Source organism: Bacidia gigantensis (genome assembly GCF_019456465.1).
Source record: "Bacidia gigantensis strain McMullin 20006 chromosome Unknown contig_49, whole genome shotgun sequence".
NCBI classification, from domain to species: Eukaryota; Fungi; Ascomycota; class Lecanoromycetes; order Lecanorales; family Ramalinaceae; genus Bacidia; species Bacidia gigantensis.
In genome coordinates this window covers 1,051,212-1,070,746 of record NW_025408612.1, presented here as the reverse complement: position 1 = coordinate 1,070,746, position 19,535 = coordinate 1,051,212, and the positions used below count along the sequence as shown (strand labels likewise).

The 19,535-nt window shown below is 50.0% G+C and overlaps 6 protein-coding genes across 6 annotated transcripts; 3 read left to right on the top strand and 3 right to left on the bottom strand.

Moving 5' to 3' along the window:
• Positions 1-3,006: 3,006 nt before the first annotated feature.
• On the bottom strand, positions 3,007-5,488 carry KY384_000371 (uncharacterized protein; the record flags this gene model as incomplete). Its single annotated transcript, XM_044808908.1, has 2 exons — positions 3,007-4,077; positions 4,376-5,488. The coding sequence occupies 2 exons, from the start codon at positions 5,486-5,488 to the stop codon at positions 3,007-3,009; spliced, it is 2,184 nt and encodes a 727-aa protein (XP_044665661.1).
• Positions 5,489-6,070: 582 nt separating this feature from the next.
• Positions 6,071-6,890, top strand: KY384_000370 (uncharacterized protein; the record flags this gene model as incomplete). Its single annotated transcript, XM_044808907.1, has 3 exons — positions 6,071-6,213; positions 6,342-6,552; positions 6,618-6,890. The coding sequence occupies 3 exons, from the start codon at positions 6,071-6,073 to the stop codon at positions 6,888-6,890; spliced, it is 627 nt and encodes a 208-aa protein (XP_044665660.1).
• Positions 6,891-7,322: 432 nt separating this feature from the next.
• Positions 7,323-7,979, bottom strand: KY384_000369 (uncharacterized protein; the record flags this gene model as incomplete). Its single annotated transcript, XM_044808906.1, has 2 exons — positions 7,323-7,552; positions 7,607-7,979. The coding sequence occupies 2 exons, from the start codon at positions 7,977-7,979 to the stop codon at positions 7,323-7,325; spliced, it is 603 nt and encodes a 200-aa protein (XP_044665659.1).
• A 2,263-nt stretch (positions 7,980-10,242) lies between these two features.
• Positions 10,243-13,007, top strand: SEY1 (Dynamin-like GTPase that mediates homotypic ER fusion; the record flags this gene model as incomplete). Its single annotated transcript, XM_044808905.1, has 4 exons — positions 10,243-10,295; positions 10,392-10,841; positions 10,890-12,634; positions 12,721-13,007. The coding sequence occupies 4 exons, from the start codon at positions 10,243-10,245 to the stop codon at positions 13,005-13,007; spliced, it is 2,535 nt and encodes an 844-aa protein (XP_044665658.1).
• An 858-nt stretch (positions 13,008-13,865) lies between these two features.
• KY384_000367 (uncharacterized protein) lies at positions 13,866-14,441 on the bottom strand (the record flags this gene model as incomplete). The annotated part of the gene is made up of 1 exon (XM_044808904.1): positions 13,866-14,441. One exon carries the CDS (start codon positions 14,439-14,441, stop codon positions 13,866-13,868), a length of 576 nt encoding a protein of 191 aa, XP_044665657.1.
• A 513-nt stretch (positions 14,442-14,954) lies between these two features.
• On the top strand, positions 14,955-19,253 carry KY384_000366 (uncharacterized protein; the record flags this gene model as incomplete). Its single annotated transcript, XM_044808903.1, has 10 exons — positions 14,955-15,180; positions 15,408-16,035; positions 16,088-16,127; positions 16,184-16,598; positions 16,663-16,835; positions 16,894-17,033; positions 17,078-17,792; positions 17,865-18,329; positions 18,389-18,808; positions 18,867-19,253. 10 exons carry the CDS (start codon positions 14,955-14,957, stop codon positions 19,251-19,253), a joined length of 3,609 nt encoding a protein of 1,202 aa, XP_044665656.1.
• Positions 19,254-19,535: the final 282 nt, after the last annotated feature.

Here is a 19,535-nt window from a genome sequence, read left to right as displayed (position 1 = left end):
TGTGGAAAAGCTACTGGAAACGCGGAGGTTGCGGCCGCAAGCAGCAGTAAGCTAAGCATCCCGGATGCTTTCATGTTGAAAGAAAAAGTATGTAAAGAAGAAGCGAAGAGTGGAAGGTCAATGAATGTCTGTCTGAGCGGAGAGAAGAAGATGGAAAATAATGAATGCGTTGATTGTCGAAGGCAAAGACGGAGCAGGAACAACATCTTTATATCAAACGCCGAGCGTCCAAGCCAATGACTTTCCAACTAAGTTTACGATGTTTGAGACGAGTCACAGCCATAGCTCAAGGCTCATGGTCCATGAACACCAAGATTGACGAATAGGAGTCGTGTCTGAAGTGCCGAAGCCGAGGAATGTGATATATACAAGGTATACAATGAACTCTCTCCACACTTGAGTGCCGAGATATTAAGAGTGACAGGGGATCCTGACCTAAAGATCTTGCTTGAACAGTGACACGAACTGTCGACCGGGGTCTCGGCTATTGCAGTGTCAATCGCACGACCATTCAATCTGCAAGATAGATGTCACTGTCCCTCACTTGTAACACACAGCAAGATGCCTTGGTCAAGCCTACCTTCAACATCCAGCGAGTACAGACGCAATATCTCGGACTGTCTTATGGTCCAGATGTGATATTGAAGATGAAACAATATCAATCAAGCTAGATGTGATCAGGGGCGAAGGCGCGGCGCCACTGTGGCATTAGCACATCCACCATCCCGAGCTGCCCGATAGGGCTGCCTTTCTCCAAATCTCCACATCTGTGAGGAGATTTGGCAAGTCTTCACGGCTCACCCTTGCCTAGAGGTGCCACTAGCAGCCCCTGATGACTTCTAGACCAGGAGCAACTAGATATTTATTTACCCCGCCTCCTGTCATTCATAGCCTGACAGCTGTACAAACCCGGTTCAGACTTGTCCATACGACTGCAATATGACACGACAAAAGCTTGAAGTGTGGCGAGACTTCCAACCCTGCATAAGCGCCTTTGAGGCATGGATGCATTATGCATATACGTCACGTCACTGGCGGTCGGAGACTTCGGCAGTCAGATCGCTATCACGAACTTGCAGCAATCAGAAAGCAGCATACATTATTTCAACCTTGAGGTGGTCATCCATGGTGCAACAGGCTTACTAGAACATAGCCTGGGGATATCGGTGCTTCAACAACTGACATATAAGTCTGACACCTGACATCTGACGTCCGATCTGACATTCCCATCTGTCAAACTGCCAGATCTTGCTATCCGCAAAGACCCCACGCACGACCTCAGCCAAAAACGCAAGTCTAGGCGCTTTTCGCGGCTGCACGGCCGTTGGAGCCGTTGCGCTCTGCATACATATGCGTAAGCGAGGTCCGTGATGCAAAAAGTTACTTCAACCCTTTCCCTCCTGTTCAACCACAACGAATACCGAGCACGAACCGCTTCATCGTCATCTACAGGCTTCCAAAAGTCAGTTCCGTCGAGTGAGACATAGAATTAAGACTGACATGACTCGGCCATCTCCACCTCGCCTCCATCCCCTCTCAATATCGACTGGGGGATTTGATGCAAGATACTGGCGGCCCAAAGAGGAAATGGCCCGATAGTCATGTGCGTAAAGTATGCTGCTGACGCCCGTTGCCATCGTACCCGAGCTCCACTGCCGATTCGGCACTCTGTCATGAATATCCTCTTACAATACCTGTTTTGCCAGAGGCGTAATCTGACCAGCAAGCCATGGACGCAACACCATCAATGTCATTCAACCAAACAAGCTACCAATACTCGATCCTTCCATCTCATCATCAGTATCCTGCTTCAATCCTTGACGCTCTTGCCTAGCTGCAGCTTCCTTCGCCGCTTGCAGGGATCTCTTAGCATCCTCCAACAGGAACTTCGACCTTACGTGCCACCTCCCGTCGTCATCATCAATCACGAAATATCGATCACGCACTCCCCTAATAACGCGCCTCATCCGTCTGCGTTCCTTCCTGCCCAAGAACACAAAACGCACTTCCTCAATATCTTGTTTGAGTCGTTCCTTCAAACCCTTCCATTCTCGAAGCCTGATCAGGTCCCCAGCCCCAGCCCCAGCCCCACCCCCGGCCCCATGATGAAACACGCCGCATCGGTCGGCAGCAGCATACCACTTGAGAGCAAAACGCACATTCTCGTAGACCAACCCCGTTCTCATGCAGGCGAGTCTCAGGCGATCTCTAGTCGGCCAGTTACGTGGACATCCTGCGTTCCTCCACTCCTCGCTATGTCGCTCTTCTTCGCATTGCAACACCGCATCGACTTCTTGAAAAGTCTTCCCCTCGATGCGGGTCGTGAGATCTTTGCAACAGGCCTTGTTTTTGAATCTTGAATAGGATTCTGCTGCGAAATCCCCGTATTGGGCATAAAGGCGGGCCTTCTCGAGCTCAAGTAAGGCTTCGTCTAGTCGACGTTCTTGTTCGCTGGGATATCGTGGCTTTCGAACAATGGTGGCGTCTACGGCTGGGTTGTGGGAAGGGGATTGTATTCTTGGTGGACATGAGAGGGACTTTGGTCGCGTTGATGGAGACATACTTCTCTGGGAAGTAATTGAGAACTTTTAGAGTGGAGGGCTGTAAGAATGATTTATGCAAATGTGGTTAGAAACAAGTCTGTGAATCTGGGAGATGGGGGTTTGTGGATGAGAAAATATGCTTTGTGACTCATTTAACACTCCACATGATGGCTTAAGCCACTAAGCGAAGGTTAGGGGTTCTTTCTCTGGCGTGCGATACTACAATGCAGTTCTATTGCAGGTTTCTATCGATATACTCGAGGATTACACATTGTGGCAGTGCCCTTCACGCCTCTTGGCGAGAAGCAGTCATAGGTCTAATTCAAGCTGCTTTGGCCAGTCGTCGACAATGGAGCTTGTCGCAGAGCCTGCCAAAACTTCCTGAGCCAAATTTGCAGTCTCAGTGAAGCGAAGCTGTAATTTTTTGGTCCGCGTTTCTTTATTGATGGCATGTATATTGGCGCTATCCCTTAGCCGCAGACCTATTCCTCATGCGCTGCCTTATTCTTTGAACAAGCGTAAAGTTCTCCAGAGAGAACTTTTCGATTTTTTCCTGGTCTCGTGGAGGCCAGGATCGGGGGCGTATTGCCTTCCCCCTGTCACTATTGCCACAGAAAAGGTCCCAGAGTAAATGGCGGGCCAGATATGGAAACGATTTGACAATTTTTGACCGGCAAGATTGAGGGCAATCGCGATGCTTGTATACACTACAAGCTTGAGTTAAATCGAGTTGCTCTTCGTCTTGCTTTCCATCAAGTACGCAGCTCGATGAATCGATTCCCTCTTGATCCAATAGAAAGGCGCGCCGTCTCTTTAAATTGCTACCTCCGTCATTCATATATGAATAGTTCATAGCACTTGAGACCGCATCGTTGCTTGTTGTTGATGAATTCATCGATCCAAGCCCACAACTCCAAAGGCAGGCATCCCACATTGGCTGAAATTCGATAAGATTCGCCCAATCACAGGGTCTGTAACCACTATAGTCTTCAGAATTCAAGTCGCATCCAAAAAGACAGAGCAGTATGATCCCTTCGGAGACAAAGTCTACTACTGCAAAATATTTGACCGCAAAAGCGTCCACCAAATCCTTCAATGGTCTAATATTAGACTCACGTAGACTTCCTAAAAACGGTGGCGAAAGTAGGAGCAGATGGTGAAGCATGTGGCAGCCACCATCGTCAATTTCGCTAGGGTCTGCACCAGCAAGGAGCACTAGCAACAACCGAGACAAGCGGCTTTCAAGCAAATTAGACAATTCCTGTCCTTCTAGCGGCTCAGTGAACACCGACTGTTGAACGGTGAGCAGCAGTAGTTGAAAATTATTGACCCCGTTCTCATCTTGAAAGTGAAGATTAAAACCAACTCCTTGTAAGACTCCTAGCCAATCGAGAGTTATGAGCATGGCATCAGCCTCGTCTTGTGCGATAACGAAGGTGTCCATGATTTCTCTCAGGGCCGCAGACCATCCCGTTTGAACATACTCGACACCTTGTCGCTTCAGTAGTGCTCTCAACATCGGGACGCTTGTACGCTGGTAGTGTTCCAAATTATCCGTCTTAGATGCAATTCTGTGTGTATATATTAATACTGCTATGTCTAGACCAGTCCAACCAAATCTGCTTCTATCAGCATACATTTCACACGTTTCCTGTGCGTGCTTCACCTATCGGCCACATAAGGGTCTGCACCTTGAGAAAGCAGATCTTGCACTACGTCAATGGAGCCCCTCAATATTGCTGCCTACCATTCTATAAGTGTGTGCGATCATTCTGCATCACATATGCAACAGTTGATTGACACACCTGTAGAATTGTGCCTCCAGAGCTTACGTCGCGATCCGATAGAGATACCGCTCCGGTAGAGAGCGCCATTCGTACGCCGTTGACATCGTTAGCCTCTATAACATCGTAAATTGGGTCATCATCGTCGACGAGGCCATATGTCCAAAGGCCCATGTCCTTGAGTAAGGGATATCCTCGATTGTCATATTGCAAGCTATATTGGAGCTCCACGCCACGAGATACGAAAGCTGAAGGCACGAATAGGAGTCGTATCACGTTCCTCCCTGGGTATCGAACAGAACGTAAGACGAAGTCCCCGATGATTGTATGTTTCCTTGAGGTGATTGTAACATATGGTCTGCTACTCAAGTCTTTGGAGCAATCAATTGACAAATCACTTGACTGGTCTTGCAATTTAACCAGAGCCCCCCTTACTGTAGTCTCACCATCCGTACCTGTTCGATGTATGTCATCATCGCCTGCAGAATTGGCGTAGGCATCGTCAAAATCGTTGTGCACATGGCGAGATTGCGTCAACAGGGAACTAATGGCAGTCGTAAATTTATCTTCGAAAGTATCTGACATCCAACCTCGAATCTCCTGCCGATTAGATGCGATGAAGCTCTGCTTGAACTCTTCGAAAGTTCCACTCAAGACGTCACGCAAGATCTGTTCCACAGGCCTCTCTTCGCCATCCTCGATGCAAGCTGTGACGTCAAACCTGCCTCTGTCGACGTCCAAGCTGGTGAAGTCTCCGGTATAGGACCGAAACTCTGGTTGCTCTTGGAAAGCTAGCAAACGCAAGTGCCTGCTCAACCTATCAAGCTCGTTCACGAAAAAGGACAGATCTGCAATCAACCGATCAAACTTCTTTTTGTCAAATATCGCCCATCGCGCTTGTCGTAGGATTGATGAGTTCCTCTGTCGCCTCTGCGCCTTAGACTTGATACTGTTCTCCATAGTAGCGAAGGACGTAGATGGGTTGCCGGATGTAAGAGCCAAAGCGCTAGTGCCTTCATGCTTCAGCTTCAAACCGTATCTCGACTCTAATTTATCGGTATCTTCTAGCATCCCTTTAATAGCCACCAAGTATTTTGCCACTGTATCCTTCTCTTGTATCCAGTAGCTCCTTAGTATCGCATTTTCTTCACTTGACTGCATGACCGCCAAAGATTCCCCCATCTCTTGAATCTAGCTTTCAGTAGCTCAAACTTCGTCACTGATAGCTCATAATCCTTGCCAATGTTCTGGGCAAGGCGTATAGACTCGATACACTCCACGCAGGTACTGTAGAGACCAGTAAGGGCGAGGGCGCCGACAGCGAGTCCAGCGAGCTCTGCCATCTTTTAGAACACTATGGCATTAGCCGGAATCATCATTTCACAAAGAAGGTACAATCTCACGAGATGGATACGATGTAAAGCCGGCATTGAGAGGGCTTAGAGCCCCTCAGCCACCCCATGACTGTTGTGTTCATGCAGCTGGTGAGCAGGCTGAATGTCGTGTCTCAGATATAAATGCCAAGACTTTTTTTTACAGATAGCGTATGACGTAGCATGACGTCGTTAACCAACCAAGCTCTCAGCCTTTCGTCGACTTTTGGTTCTGGAAGTAAACAAGCATCCAAGAATTTCTTCGCAGCCCTCAATATCCACTCAGGCATATTCAAATATCTCGACTACCGCTTGAGTCGACACTCTCACCTTCACACCAATCCACAGCCCGGCCAAACCCATCACAACGATGGCAGACAAGAAAGAACAACCAGGAATGTTTGCCCGCGCCTACAACTACGGTATGGCTACTGCCGGCGACGTCGCCGGTAACGCGGTCGACTCAGCAGGAAAGACAGTCACAGAGAAGGGCCAGGGAGTCGGTACCTATCTGTACGTGTCCACCTTACCCCTCTTCCCCTACCATTTTCTCTTTCCCATCATCGTCCCTTGCCCTTCCTTCCATCCCTCCCATCCACCCCCCTCCCCTTCTCCCCCTTCTCTACTAACCACTGCTCCAGCGGCTCTTACGGCAACACAGTCTCCGACTACGGATCCGGCCTAAAAGACGCCACAGCAGCCAACGACACGAAACGCACACCCACCGCCTCGAACCCGGCCGGATTATCCAAGAACACCGAGGGCGGGAAAAACACGCTGAAACAGGGCGCTGCAGGGACGAAGAAAGCTGCTGCCGGCACGAGTGCTGGGGCCAAGAAGGCCGCGCCGCCCGTGAAGAAACCCGCTGCTCCCACTGGTGGGGCGGGGGTGGAGAGGCGCGCCAGACGCGATCACAGACCAGCGGCGCCGCGAAACCTGCAGAAGCGGCGAAGAGCACGGCGGCTCCTGAGAAGAGGAAGCCGCCGAAGCTGGGGAAGCCGAAGAACGCTGCTGCTGGTGCGAAGGCGGGGGCGGGGGCGAGTGATGCTGCTGCGTCTGCGACTGCGGGCGCGAAGGCGGGTGGAGAGGAAGCGAAAAAAGGGGCGGAGGGGGCAAGTGCGCCGGCGAAGAAGGCGGCGAGTGGGATTGGGAGTGGGAAGCAGACGAAGAGTAATCCGCTTGGGTTATGATGGGATTTGAACAGACTGGCTAAATTGGAAGAAGGAGGGGGTGGAAGGTGTTTGGGGAACAGGTGGGATGAACGCAGGAGAGATGCAGGTGGAAAAGGCTGATTTGACGCTGAAGGGGAGTGGGGGGTTTTTGTGTCGTGCGTTATTAGCTTGTCATTATGTGCGCGTGCGGAGCGTTTGTTGCTTGTATGTGTGTGCGTCTTAGATGGGAAGTGTTTTGTATGTACATGCTTCAGCTGTCCAAGACTTCTTCACCGACGATACCGTACGTGTTTGGCTAATCCCGAAGGATTTGGACGTGCTGTCTTCACTGAAGCGAGAGCTTTCATACTGAGGAAATGCCATAATTCTCGCAAAACTCGACCTCATCATGGTCTGAGCCTCGGGCCCTCAAATATATATTTTCCGTATCATTACGACATGCCCTCTTGCTCACTTTGATTTCTCCTTCTCCTTCTGCTTCTCCGCTTTGCTATGATCCTTCTCTTTCTCACCATGTTCTGACGCCTTGTCCTTCTCCTTTTCCTTTGCGGCCTGCTCTCCAGCCTTGTCGTGGTCCTTGCTCTTTGATTTGTGTTGTTCCTTCTTCTCACGCTCTTGATGTTTCTGGTGAGCCTCGTCCTTCCGTAGATTCTCCTTCTGCTCCTCTGCTTCTACCATGTCTAAAAGGCCCGGCAATCAGCATTGTATCGAGGCAGGGAAGCAGGTATGCAAACCTCTCCACTGATCCTCCCCCTGATAACTTTCCTTGTGCACCTTCTTTTCAATCAAGTGCTTATGTTCCGGGTCATCCGGGTCAAGCACCTTGATCGTCTCCCACCGCCCCTCTCCTTGATCCCGATCCGACAACTCAAACACTGCGCTGGCGATCAAGACCGCCAGCGTCAACCCTTGAGCATACACACGCGCTTGCACCAGTTTTTGCGCCGAAGATAGGTAAGGATTTCGCCCTACAAAGGAGAGGGAGGCGACCATGGAAAGCACCCACGAGCCACCGACAATCTGGTATCTGTGCTCCTTGGCCCAAGATATCGAGCGCTCCCATTGTGTTTTTTGGGCGTCTTGGAGGGCTTTGGCCCGCTCGGTCATGTTTTGGTAACCTTCATCGGGGTGTTGGGCGGCTTCGAACCTGCGGGAGAAGTGGTCGGCTGTGACGATTGCTGGGGGAAGAATGAGAAGTCAGCTCTTAATGTCTAAATCCTTGGCGAATGTGAAATGTGCATTCTTCTCGCGATATGGGGGGCGAGATTGTTGGACGTACCACCGAAGGTAGATGAGCTCGTGATAAGAAAGGCTCGTAGAGGTAAAGTCAATTGTCGAAAGGCAGGGTATCTGGCAGCAGCTCCCCAAACGCCCAGCGCTCCTAAGGCAAGACCTGCTGCACCACCAAGGCTGCCACCTTTGAGGGTTTCACTGCGTGAGGTGTAAGTAGTGTGACCATCACGCCCTAGGGTGTTGGCCTACTTGTAGTGCGCCTGCTCCTCTTCCCTCGTCAAAATCTTCATATTAAAGGTGCTGGCAGGTTTGGAGAGGTACTAATGCCTCAATGAGAGTGAACGGAGGTATCAATGGATAGTAAACATTGTAAAGAGCCTATAGCCCTCCGTCCGAGAGGTCCGTACCCGAAGCAAGCTGATTACATAGTTAGCGCGTGTGACGTCTTCTCTGTCCTATGTAGAAGACCTGGGTTTCGTCCTATCCATATTATGCAGGAGATTTCTCCACGGGGAAGTAGCGTGCCAAGCCTACCCTTTTTGCGTATAGAACCAAACTCAGTACCTGCCACCAATGCGAGTCTAGAGCCCTTGAGCACGAGCCAGGACGGCAGACTCTCGTATGCTCAAATGAATGCCGTGCATCTTATCCTGCGGCTTGCATTATGTAACGCCAATTAGACGCCTCCACAGACCCGGGAAAGTATTTCCTCTTTTAGGTTGAGTAGCTTTTGGTCGATGGTACCTTATGTATCTTACTGTGACTTCACGAGACATTTTCAATCTTCGACTATTCATCGTCTGTGGGTGTAGGTGACAGTAAGCCCGCTTGATCTATGGCAAGAAGTGCCCGGTAGTCTCCAGGTGGCACGGCAAATGACCGACATGAAGAAAGGGATCAAGAAGCTGTTGGGGAAAGATGGAGGTACGTTATTTTCAGTCGTTTTGTGCGTGTGCGATGTATCTTTGGAGAGTCAGATGGCATATATGCATAATCATTATGCTTATCGAAAGCGAGATCTTGGACCGATTAAGAATCAAAGACCTCCAATCGTTCTCTGAAGATTGCCGGGACCTTTGCCACAATTGGAGACTTGATATCCTTGGTCTCGGGTACACCCATACCCACATGACTCCCCACGTTATCAGCGTTCAATCAAATGCTTTCCCTATCCAGATGACAGATTTGACGTCTCTAATTAGATTCGTCTTCGTCAGGACGTGTGCCTACCAATGCAAGCATATCATCGCTTGCAGGTAGTGGTCTACAACTTGAAACGCCCAAGACCCGTATCGTCATTATGAAGACTCCCGATCCACGGCATATGCCTTTCAGCGTTCTCACGACTTTGATGAACAACTTCGCTCGACAGATTGACTCCGAATCCAAGGTCTATAGCACCGAGTATCCTGTCTACAGAGACCCAGCATTTACCTTTGATGTCCTAAGTATCAGTGTAGAGAGATGTAAGGAGCACCCCCAGCAGGCTGAGCAGCTGCTATACTCGGACCTCATCCTGCTTGGAAGTACGATCAAGGAGCACCTAGGCAGAATCGATGACGAGACATGTGATCTCGAAGTTTGGAAACGAGGGAAACGAGAGGATTGCCTGGTCGCCAAGGGTTCATTGGGATTTACGAAGGCGGCAATGCTTGTAGAGGGAGACGGGCCGGCGACCAACACAACGGATGTGAGATGGTGACACAAATGCTTGGAGTCTGGATATGAAAGAGCCATCAAATACCGAAAATGTACATTAATCAAGTCATATGAGGATTGAAATGGGTAGCGTTACAATATAGTTGATGTTGTGTTCTTCATTATCAAGTTGTGCAGTGTGCTTTCTTTATACAGGCTTTGTGCAATCTGATTGGCATACCGCTATCTCCGCGTATGGTAGACTAGCGTATAATAACTTACCACCGCCAGAAGTCGAGTCTGAAGTCACAAGGGCACCTACGTCTAGCCTCCCAGCATCATTGGTACCAAGAGTCAAGGGGATTCCGACGCTTGCTTAGCCCCATATCGTAATATTAGCTGCAGAAAAGTTGCCAGCATGAATGGCACGTCACCAGACCGCGCCGGATTGCGCCCTCACCGCCCATCCAACGCAAGACATCCTACAGCTCCAGCAAGGATGGCCGTGAACGGACATTTCGCCGGCATGGGCGGCCAGGCGACAAAAGAGCAGTATGAGCACGGCATACAGGTGATAAGTGAAGACCAAGAATTCAAGTAGGCAATACAGAGGACCCTTTGAGAAAATACACAACTGACAATGAGTAGCCCTTCAATCTCCAAATACCTCGGATTTGAGAAGCTCCTCCCCGTTGGCTTCAACTACCACCTCATCTCCGTCTTTGGCTCCCAGTCAACCGGCAAATCCACCCTTCTCAACCAACTGTTCGGCACAGACTTTGGCGTCATGTCCGAAGAAGATAGGCGGCAGACTACAAAGGGCATATGGATGTCGAATAACAAGAAAGAACGAGCAGAAGGAGACGCCAAGAAAATGGCAGATAATATAATCGTAATGGACGTTGAGGGCACGGATGGGCGAGAGCGGGGGGAAGACCAAGACTTTGAACGCAAGGCCGCATTGTTTGCTCTGGCTACCAGCGAGGTGTTGATTGTGAATATATGGGAACATCAAGTAGGATTGTACCAAGGTGCCAACATGGGGTTATTGAAAGTGGTGTTTGAAGTCAACCTAGAGCTCTTCCTTAAAGATAAAAAGTACACAAGCACCCCTCGGCACTGAAGCGCATGCGCTGACTCTACCAGATCTAACCCCCGATCACTCCTCTTCTTCGTCATTCGAGATCATCTAGGCACCACTCCACTTGCGAACCTCAGAACGACCCTCATAAAAGACCTTCAAAAGATATGGGCGGGTCTGAATAAGCCTGCAGGGCTTGAGAAATCACAGATAGAAGATTACTTCGACTTTGCTTTTGCCGCCCTTCCACACAAGATTCTACAACCAGACAGGTTCATTTCAGAAGTGGGAAAGCTTGGCACAAGGTTCAAAGAATCTCATCGAGACTCTAGAAGAGATGGCCTACAAACCGACCACCAGCTCGAAGGTGGTGTCTTCCTCCCCGAATATCACAGAAGAATTCCCGCGGACGGCGTTCCCATCTACGCCGAACAAGTCTGGGATCAAATCGTCCACAACAAAGACCTCGACCTCCCTACCCAACAAGAGCTAATGGCCCAATTCCGATGTGACGAAATATCCCGCGAAGTGCTCATCGCCTTCGACGAATCCATCATCCCGTTCGAAAACAAACAAGCCGAGGGCATCCGCATTGGCGCCCCCGAAGTCCTCGGCGGCCTCGGCGTAGCCATGCGCACAGCTCGGATGAAGACACTCAAGAATTTTGAAACAGAAGCAAGTCGCTACCACAAAGGCGTCTACGCCCGCAAAAAGACGGAGCTCGAAGCGCAAATTGACGGTCGCCTAAAATCTCTCTTCCAGAACCAGATCACCGCCTCCCACAAATCAGGTGTCCGCCACTTTAGCGAAGCAGTCGGCGCAGCAGTAAAAGCCGGCCAGAAGAAAGGAAGCTACGACTTCGCCCAGATTGTCGAAGCCGAGAAAAAGCGAGCCCTCGACCGTTTCGAAAAAGAAGCAAAATCCACCCTTGTCGAGGGCGCGCCATGGAGCTCCTACAAGCAAGAAATTACACTCTACCAGAAAGAGCTAAACGAAGTAAGCCGGCAGCTCCGTCGCGACGAGATGCGCCGCCTCGCTACACGGGTAGAGCGCTGGGTCAAATCCCGACTCTCCGAATCCGTGGGCCTCGAATTCAATGCGCTTGGTTCCGGGCGAGGTGGTGGTGGAGCTCCCGAACACGGTGAACGTGGGGCCGAAAATGAGATCTGGAATCGTGTCTGGGATGTCTTCGTCAAGACGGTGCGGGAAGCCGAACAGCGGTTTACCGAACGCGCGAAATCTTTCGATGCCAGCCCTGGCGAGGTGGACGTGGGCTTGTGGCGGCTACGGCGCAAGAGTTGGGGCGTGCTGAGGGCGAAGATCGAGGAGGAGATGATGGAGGGCAACCTCCTGCTCAAATTGCGCGAGAATTTCGAGGATAAATTTCGCTATGATGAACAGGGCGTTCCGAGGATTTGGAGGCCGAATGATGATATAGATGGGCTTTATACCAAAGCGCGCGAATCGACGCTCACCCTTATCCCTCTACTCTCGAAATTCCAGAACTCGACATCACGGGAGCCGCCGCCGCTCGACGACTTCATTGGTGGGATGCCAGAGGAGACGACCGTGGCTGATGAAGAGGATCTGCAGCCCATCGGCGGCGTAGACGAAGAGGAGGGCAAGAGTCTAGAGGAGGAGATGACGGTGCTGACGGAAGCGAAGAAGCAGGATGTCACAGCCCGATTCAAAAAGACGGCCGATGGTGTGTACGTAGAGGCGAAGAGGAGTGCGATTGGAGGGATGACGCAGGTGCCGTTGTATTTCTACGGGCTATTGCTTGCGCTGGGGTGGAATGAGATTTTGGCTGGTGAGTCTTTCCCTCCCCTTCCCCTCCTCTTCCCTCCCCATTTTCCCCCTACCCCAGAAAGAAGTACACCGGCTAACCTATACCAGTCCTCCGCAACCCAGCCTACTTCGTCCTCCTCATCCTCTGCGCTGTCGGCCTGTACGTCACATACATCCTCAACCTCTGGGGCCCGATCCTGCAGATGACAAACGCGGCCTCCGCGCAGGCGCTCGAGGAGGGGAAGAAGAGACTTAGGGAGTTTTTAGAGAATAGCGAGGCCGGACGGCAAGCGTTGGCGATGGAGGGGGATAAAGCTGGTTTGGGCGGGGGTAGGGTTGGGGGTGCGGGTGCGGGAGGGAAGAGGGAGGAGGAGATTGAGTTGGAGGAGATATGAGTTAGTGTGATGGGGGCGAGGAGGGGGGTGAGGGGGAGGGTTTGTACGAGTGAGCATAAGGCAGAAATAGGTGGGAGTGGAGATTGGTCTGCACATAGCCTTCACTTCTAATCATGATTTGAGCCCGCCCTTGCTTGTCCATTTACAGAACAGAGGGATTGATGTCGTCCTGAGCACTATCTCCCGCCTCCTTCGCCTACGCTTCGGTTTGTATCGCCCTTTACTGCCCCGGCCTTCCCACTATGCCTGGCGTCTAGACCTGTGGGCTGTTTTGGGGAGGGGTTGGCATTCGTGTTCAAGCTTGTTCATCCAGATGACTTGAGGTACTATGCTGTGTGGCCATCGCTCGCTTTCAATGCCCTGGGAAGAATCAGTGTAAATGGATGTGCCACAGACTTTATGGGGAAGAAGTTATCTTACGAGGGGATGATCTTCGAGCGTTCCTTGCACTGTGAATGCTGGGCAGTGCTGATGCTTTCGCAGATGCCAGGAGAGAGGCCGGGCGGTGATATATGACAGTACGATAAGCTTCACAATGTAGTAATGACGTCCTATCCTGAGCAAGAGACACACATGAGGTATCACCGCCAAGATAATACTTCGTGATCCGAAGTCAGGATAAACGAGAAACGTTTCAAGACGTATGGATTAAATCAAAGCGCATCGCAGGATAGGGTATGAGATCCAGGGGTGCCTAATCCCAAAAACCAGGAGTCAAGCCTGTACAGCGCTCATATCAGATACCCGAGCTTCAACAATTTGACGTCCCTGGTTGTCAATAAATATCGTTGAGCAAAGTCGCGACATGTGGACACTCGACTCTGGCATTGTGTGACCTCGCTATAAGATCGAGTCGTCTCATTCTTCTTCAAAATTCTCCGCCTGCTTCTCCGCCAACTGTCTAGCTCCCCCATCTTCATCTTCTTGAGGCGGTATGAATCTCCTCATCACCTCATCTACATACGACCGCGGTACTCCAGCAGCAATCGCATCATGGATGCCCATGTTCATCCTGTAGATATACTCTTTCTTGGGCTTCGCCTCTTCCAATCGCTTATGATCCACGTACACCAGCATCTTCTCCGGTTTAGAATCTTCCTGCTTCAAGCTTCCCACCTTCTTTAATTGCGCCTCGGACCATGTTCTGACATCGATCATCTCTTTCGCGTATGTCTCGGGCACGCCCTCATTCACATCCAGTCGCCTCTCATCACTTGAAGAGAGGGTGTAGATGAGTCCGTAGACGTAGTCATTCGAGGAGGGGGAAGAGGGCACGACGTTCGCGTAGCCCCGTTCACTAATGATCCAGCGATATTTGTCAAGGCGGCCAACGCCTACGTAGGTAGACTCTGGACAGCGCTTACGCATCTGGTCACGCCAGAGGTTGGAGCCGTAGCCAAAGTAGACAGTACGAGAGCTGGCTGGAGAAGGCATGGCGGTGGTAAGACATAGGAAAAAGACGAGGATGTAGAGGAAGCTGAGGCGGCAGGGAGAGCAAGTGCCAAGACTTCGGCGAGGGGTGGCCATTCTGGTAACAAGGGATTACAGCGTGGTGATCGAGGTCTCAATTTTAATGCTAATGGCCAGAGCTTATGTATGGGCTTCCCCATACCTGCACAGGACTACAGAGTTCATGGTTTGTGGTGGCTTCTCAGGGACAGCTCTGACGCGGAAGGCGCTGTCAATATGCCCCCAGAGCCTTCTGTCGAAGCCTACTCCACCTCAGCTCACTCACAAAGTATTATGTGTCTTGATTCCCGGACAGCTTGTCCTTGCGCATGTCCAAATCGTGGAGCTGAACATGTTTTGGCCAAGGGTAGCAGGAAGTCTCCCCCGAATAGACGAACCTCGAACTTCAGAGGCTGAAGGTCACGTTGCGAGAGCTTCCCTCGAGGAGTCATCGAAGTTTAGGCCTACACATCGTGGTACGTGTTGAAAGCAGACGTGATGCCTGAATCTCTTAACGCAAACGTTCTTGGACAACATGAGAATTACGAGAAGATCAAGATCATCCACAAGGTACATGTGCCTGATGGGAGACTAGAGTCGCCACTGATAGGCCCAAAAAGCTCCATCCTCCGGCGTCATGAAGCCAATCGGCTGGCCCCTGGCCATGCCGACATCGACCGTGCATTAGGGCGGAAGATCAGCCCCCACAAGGCTGGCGACTACTGTAAATCTCTGAACCTGCACTGCCTCCAGCGATTCGTTGGCTGCCTCCTGATCTTTTTACTGTGGCAGATCCCGCTTGCGCGACTACAATGAATCGAAGCCTCGAAAGCCAAAGCAGCAAGTACATGGACTGAACTTCAATCTAGCCAAAATCCAGAGGCATGGAATACGAATCACGCCGAGCCAAGACATTTCCTGTCAGGTTTGCGAATACTCAATCGTCCCCAGTGAGAAGACCGCCAAGGGGAAAACCACGTCGTGTGCCAAATTCGGGCTCGTATGGCCGGTCACGACGACTCATTGCTGTGAACTCGCCACCATCGCGCCGTGAATGGGAAAGGAAGAATGGCATGTCACATCGGAGTGAAAGACATGCTCATTACGACGACGATCACAGTTCTCCTAGGACTACTTACGGACATCGCTCGCGTTTTGCTTCTTCCTCTTCGGATTCAGATCATAATGGTCGTCCTAATCATTCAAAATACCCAAGACAGGTTAGGCTTAACAAGAATTACGACGATCCTGCATATGAGAGCTTTGGAGAGACTACAGACACTGATTCCGACTATGACTCTGTATCGTCTTACGACTTCATCTTACCAGGCTACGGAGATGCAGACTCATATAAGGAAGGTACTCTACCATCGATGTCCGATGACACAGAAAAGCTCGCGCTCTCACCTGAGCCGCCAAAGCAGCCCTTTTTATCTAGATCAAACACAACGGTAGAAGTCATAGAATCTAAATATACAGGAGAGACGACAAATGAAGGGCTACGGTCTGCTCAAATAGTCTTGAAGCAAGTGCAACCTCCAGAAACTAGGAAGAGATCATCCCCACTCTTTAGATGGACGTGAGTCTTTGCTTGAATTGACGTCTGATGTTTTAAGTAACGACGTAAGCAGTCATTTTGAGCATCCTATCATGGACTTTGAGGCTTTCAAGGTACAGTATTGAAGGGATTATTATACCTTCGAGTGCCTGATTAACGAGATTACTAGCATGAAGTCGGCCAGATTCAAGCTTTGACCAAGGTTCAAAAGACTGGACTTCACAGTTTCCTGGGGCGGGTCCAAAGGAAGTACGATAAACCTGTTCAAACTTCATTGGACGTTTCTGCAAGATACATGGAGCCTTCTCATCTGGAAGACACACTTCCACCGGAACCCCAGGGTAAAGACTCAGCGTCCAGGACTGTGACGTGGCTATGTCTACCGTACTTCTCGTTGGAGAGTTATGCTGGGCAAATGCCAGGTTCACGATCCTCCTCACATCCGATCAGAACGTTGCTCCAGTTTCGACATTTGCAGGTCAAGAAAGCGCGTGATTTACAGCAGGCTGCGATGTTTCAGGCCGCCACTCCCAGTGACCATTGCTTTCATGTTGCACAAATTTGGTCTATCATTATCGGAGATTGTGAGCTTTCAAGCCTCCATGCGAAACTTGCGAGCAAATCGAGTTGCTGATGATCATTGGGTAGCTATTTTGGTAACCTGTGGACGAATGTCTTTACCCAAATTACAGAGCGAGTCGATCAGTAATGTCTCAGAACTGACGGCCAAAAGCCTAGAAGGTCAACAGCGGTCCATTGTCATCTACAATGGCAGCGCTTGCTGTTTTGCACTTCCGCTTGCTGATTGCCGAACATGGTCTGTACGTCATACTTCAAAACTCGGAATATTCCAGAATTTCCGTGACTTACAACTACTAGGACTTCATGTCCCATTTTTGGGAATACTTCCCACAAAGTTTGCAGTTTTTGGATGAAAGCCGGGTCCTAACACCTGAAGATTGGCCGATGCTTTTGAAGCGAGCAGAAAAAAAGAGCATCCGACTTGATATTCAAGAAAGGTACACTATGTTGATCTTTGACAAAGCATATCTGATCCTCGTAGACGGACTCCCCGAGAATGGCAACTCGGCGTTGAAAATATTGAGCAGGTAGCTCTTGGCCAATCGACTAGCACGCACACTAACAAAAACGGCCTCCGAAAAACCCAGATGCCAAAAACGCGTCCAGGATCGATCGAACAAACAAGCGGAAATACATCTGAGGTTCAGGGAGGTCATCCTCAGCAACAGTTTGCCTCGCAGAAACTTGAAAATAAGGACCCTCAAAATAGAGTTGAAGATGACGCTTCCTCTGATGAGGTATCAGCAACTCTGCAGCACCGTTCGAACGCGTTCCATGTCTTCGCATGGTCAGGTATCGGTATGGGTGAAATCGTTCGGGAGGACCCCGGCCAAGGCCTTCCATCACGAGAATCGGGCACACCGAAGCTCAGCAAGGGAGATGCGTCTCAGGCTCAGCAAAGGATACATGATGATTTGAGTAGGGTCGAACTATTTCTGAGCACTAGAGCCAGTCCGTCGGATCGCATACGCTATCGAAATTGTCCCCAACGAACAAGAGAGCAGGTGTACTTTGACCTCGCAGAGCGAAACAAACAGATGTCCGTGGCGCCTGAGGATCAAAAATTTATGAAAAAGTACGAAATTGGAGTAGATCTAGTGAAGGTGGCCGACTCGCTTTTTTGCTTTTTCCTACCGCCAAAATATCGGGGACCAACGGTGGACAAATACTGGGGAGCAGTTGGGCGTCGCTTAAACGTGAGTATTGTAGTCAACATATTTTGGTACAATAACCAATGTGATAAATAGTCGACGGTTCAATCATTGCAGGCAAATGACTCCGAGGATTCTGAAAAGGGGCCACGCGTTGGACCGCCCAAACGCAAGACTCGTGCATCAGGGCGATTCGAATACGAACAAGACTCATTCCTGCCTTCGTTGAGAGATGATGCCCAAAAGACGCAAACATTCTCTAACCTCGTATCTCAAATACCACACAACAAACGTGCTTCCGCCAGAGTCCCTGCAGAATTGCCGGAAGCTTGGCTTCACCTTCTCAGGATTCTAGCGAAGAAGAAGACCACGAGATATTCTTCTGGGTGGATCAAGTTCAAGAATCTTTTAGATGATGGTATGCGAAAATTCTTGCTGGGTCTTGGAAACCCGAGCCTTGCACCTTATTCGGTTTTTACGCCTTTCCAGGTTGTATGTTTGATCAGCTCCGAATTTCTCAGAGGCATGCCAAGTACTATCCCAGGCATTGATGACATATATACCGACTACATAGAGCGTCTTGTAAGTAGGGAATAGCTCTCCCATAGATCATTCTGCGTTTGCATTAATCGATTATCCAGGGCTCTGATATTGCAGCCAATCCACTGGATAGAAAGCACCAAGACAGGCTCAGAGATGTCAAGCAAGAGATTTCTGCCATCTCAATCCCGCTGGATCGCCAACGTCAAGTTATGAGAAAGCTTGCACCACATCTCGCGGCCGGTTATTACAGGTCTCATTACGAAGGACACAATCAGAGCCGCCTGACGAGCCATAAATCAAAAATAAACTCCCAAAATATTGATCATTCCAGCTCTGAGCAACGATCAATCCATCCAAGGCCAGCTGTTGAAGTCACAACTTTTGATGACTCCACCGATAGGCCCATGGATATGGCTGAGATACAGGACATGTTGTGTCAAGACAGTCTTGAACTTCTCGACAAAAGGTGGCACTCATTCCAAGAAAGCCTCCATGCGGCAGAAGGACTTGAAGAATGGGTTAGTCGAAGTCGAGATGATGAAGACGATGACTTATGCTAATTGCGGCTTCGAACAGCAACAAGATCAGATCAGTCTGAACAAGGATTCTCAAAATACCGCTATATACGCCTTTACCATCGTGACCGTCATCTTCCTCCCTCTAAGCACCGTCGCCACTATCCTTGGTATGAATACTCGCGACATCCGTGACATGCGTTCCAGCCAGTGGGTTTTCTGGGCCGTAGCTCTTCCGCTGACCGCTTTCATCATTTTGATTGGTCTATCGTGGACGGGAAAGATGCAGCACATATGGGACAGATTGGGAGAGTTTTGGCAGGGCTCGAATCGCAGGCATCGGCATTACAAAAGGATGCAGCAGGAGGACTTTCGACAAGATCGGATAGGAGGCGATCTTTACATTCCAGAAATTCGGAGACCACGGCCACCTCGTCGTCGGTATTGATACATCATCGTCGAGACAATAATTAACTCGGATGAGCTATCACATTCCATCTTATCGTTCCTCTCACCGAGGTCATCTGTAGTACCACTGGATCGTCTCGTGATTTCTCGGTAGCCTCACTAAGATTTACTTTTGAAAATCCTGATAGAAACACGCAACACCGACACATTTTTTACTACGCCACAATGGTAGAAATTATCGAAGGCGACAAATAAGCAAAAAGTCATCCGCGCGTCTATTTCATTTCATTTCATTTCTGTATGAAATCTTCAATATCCGGTG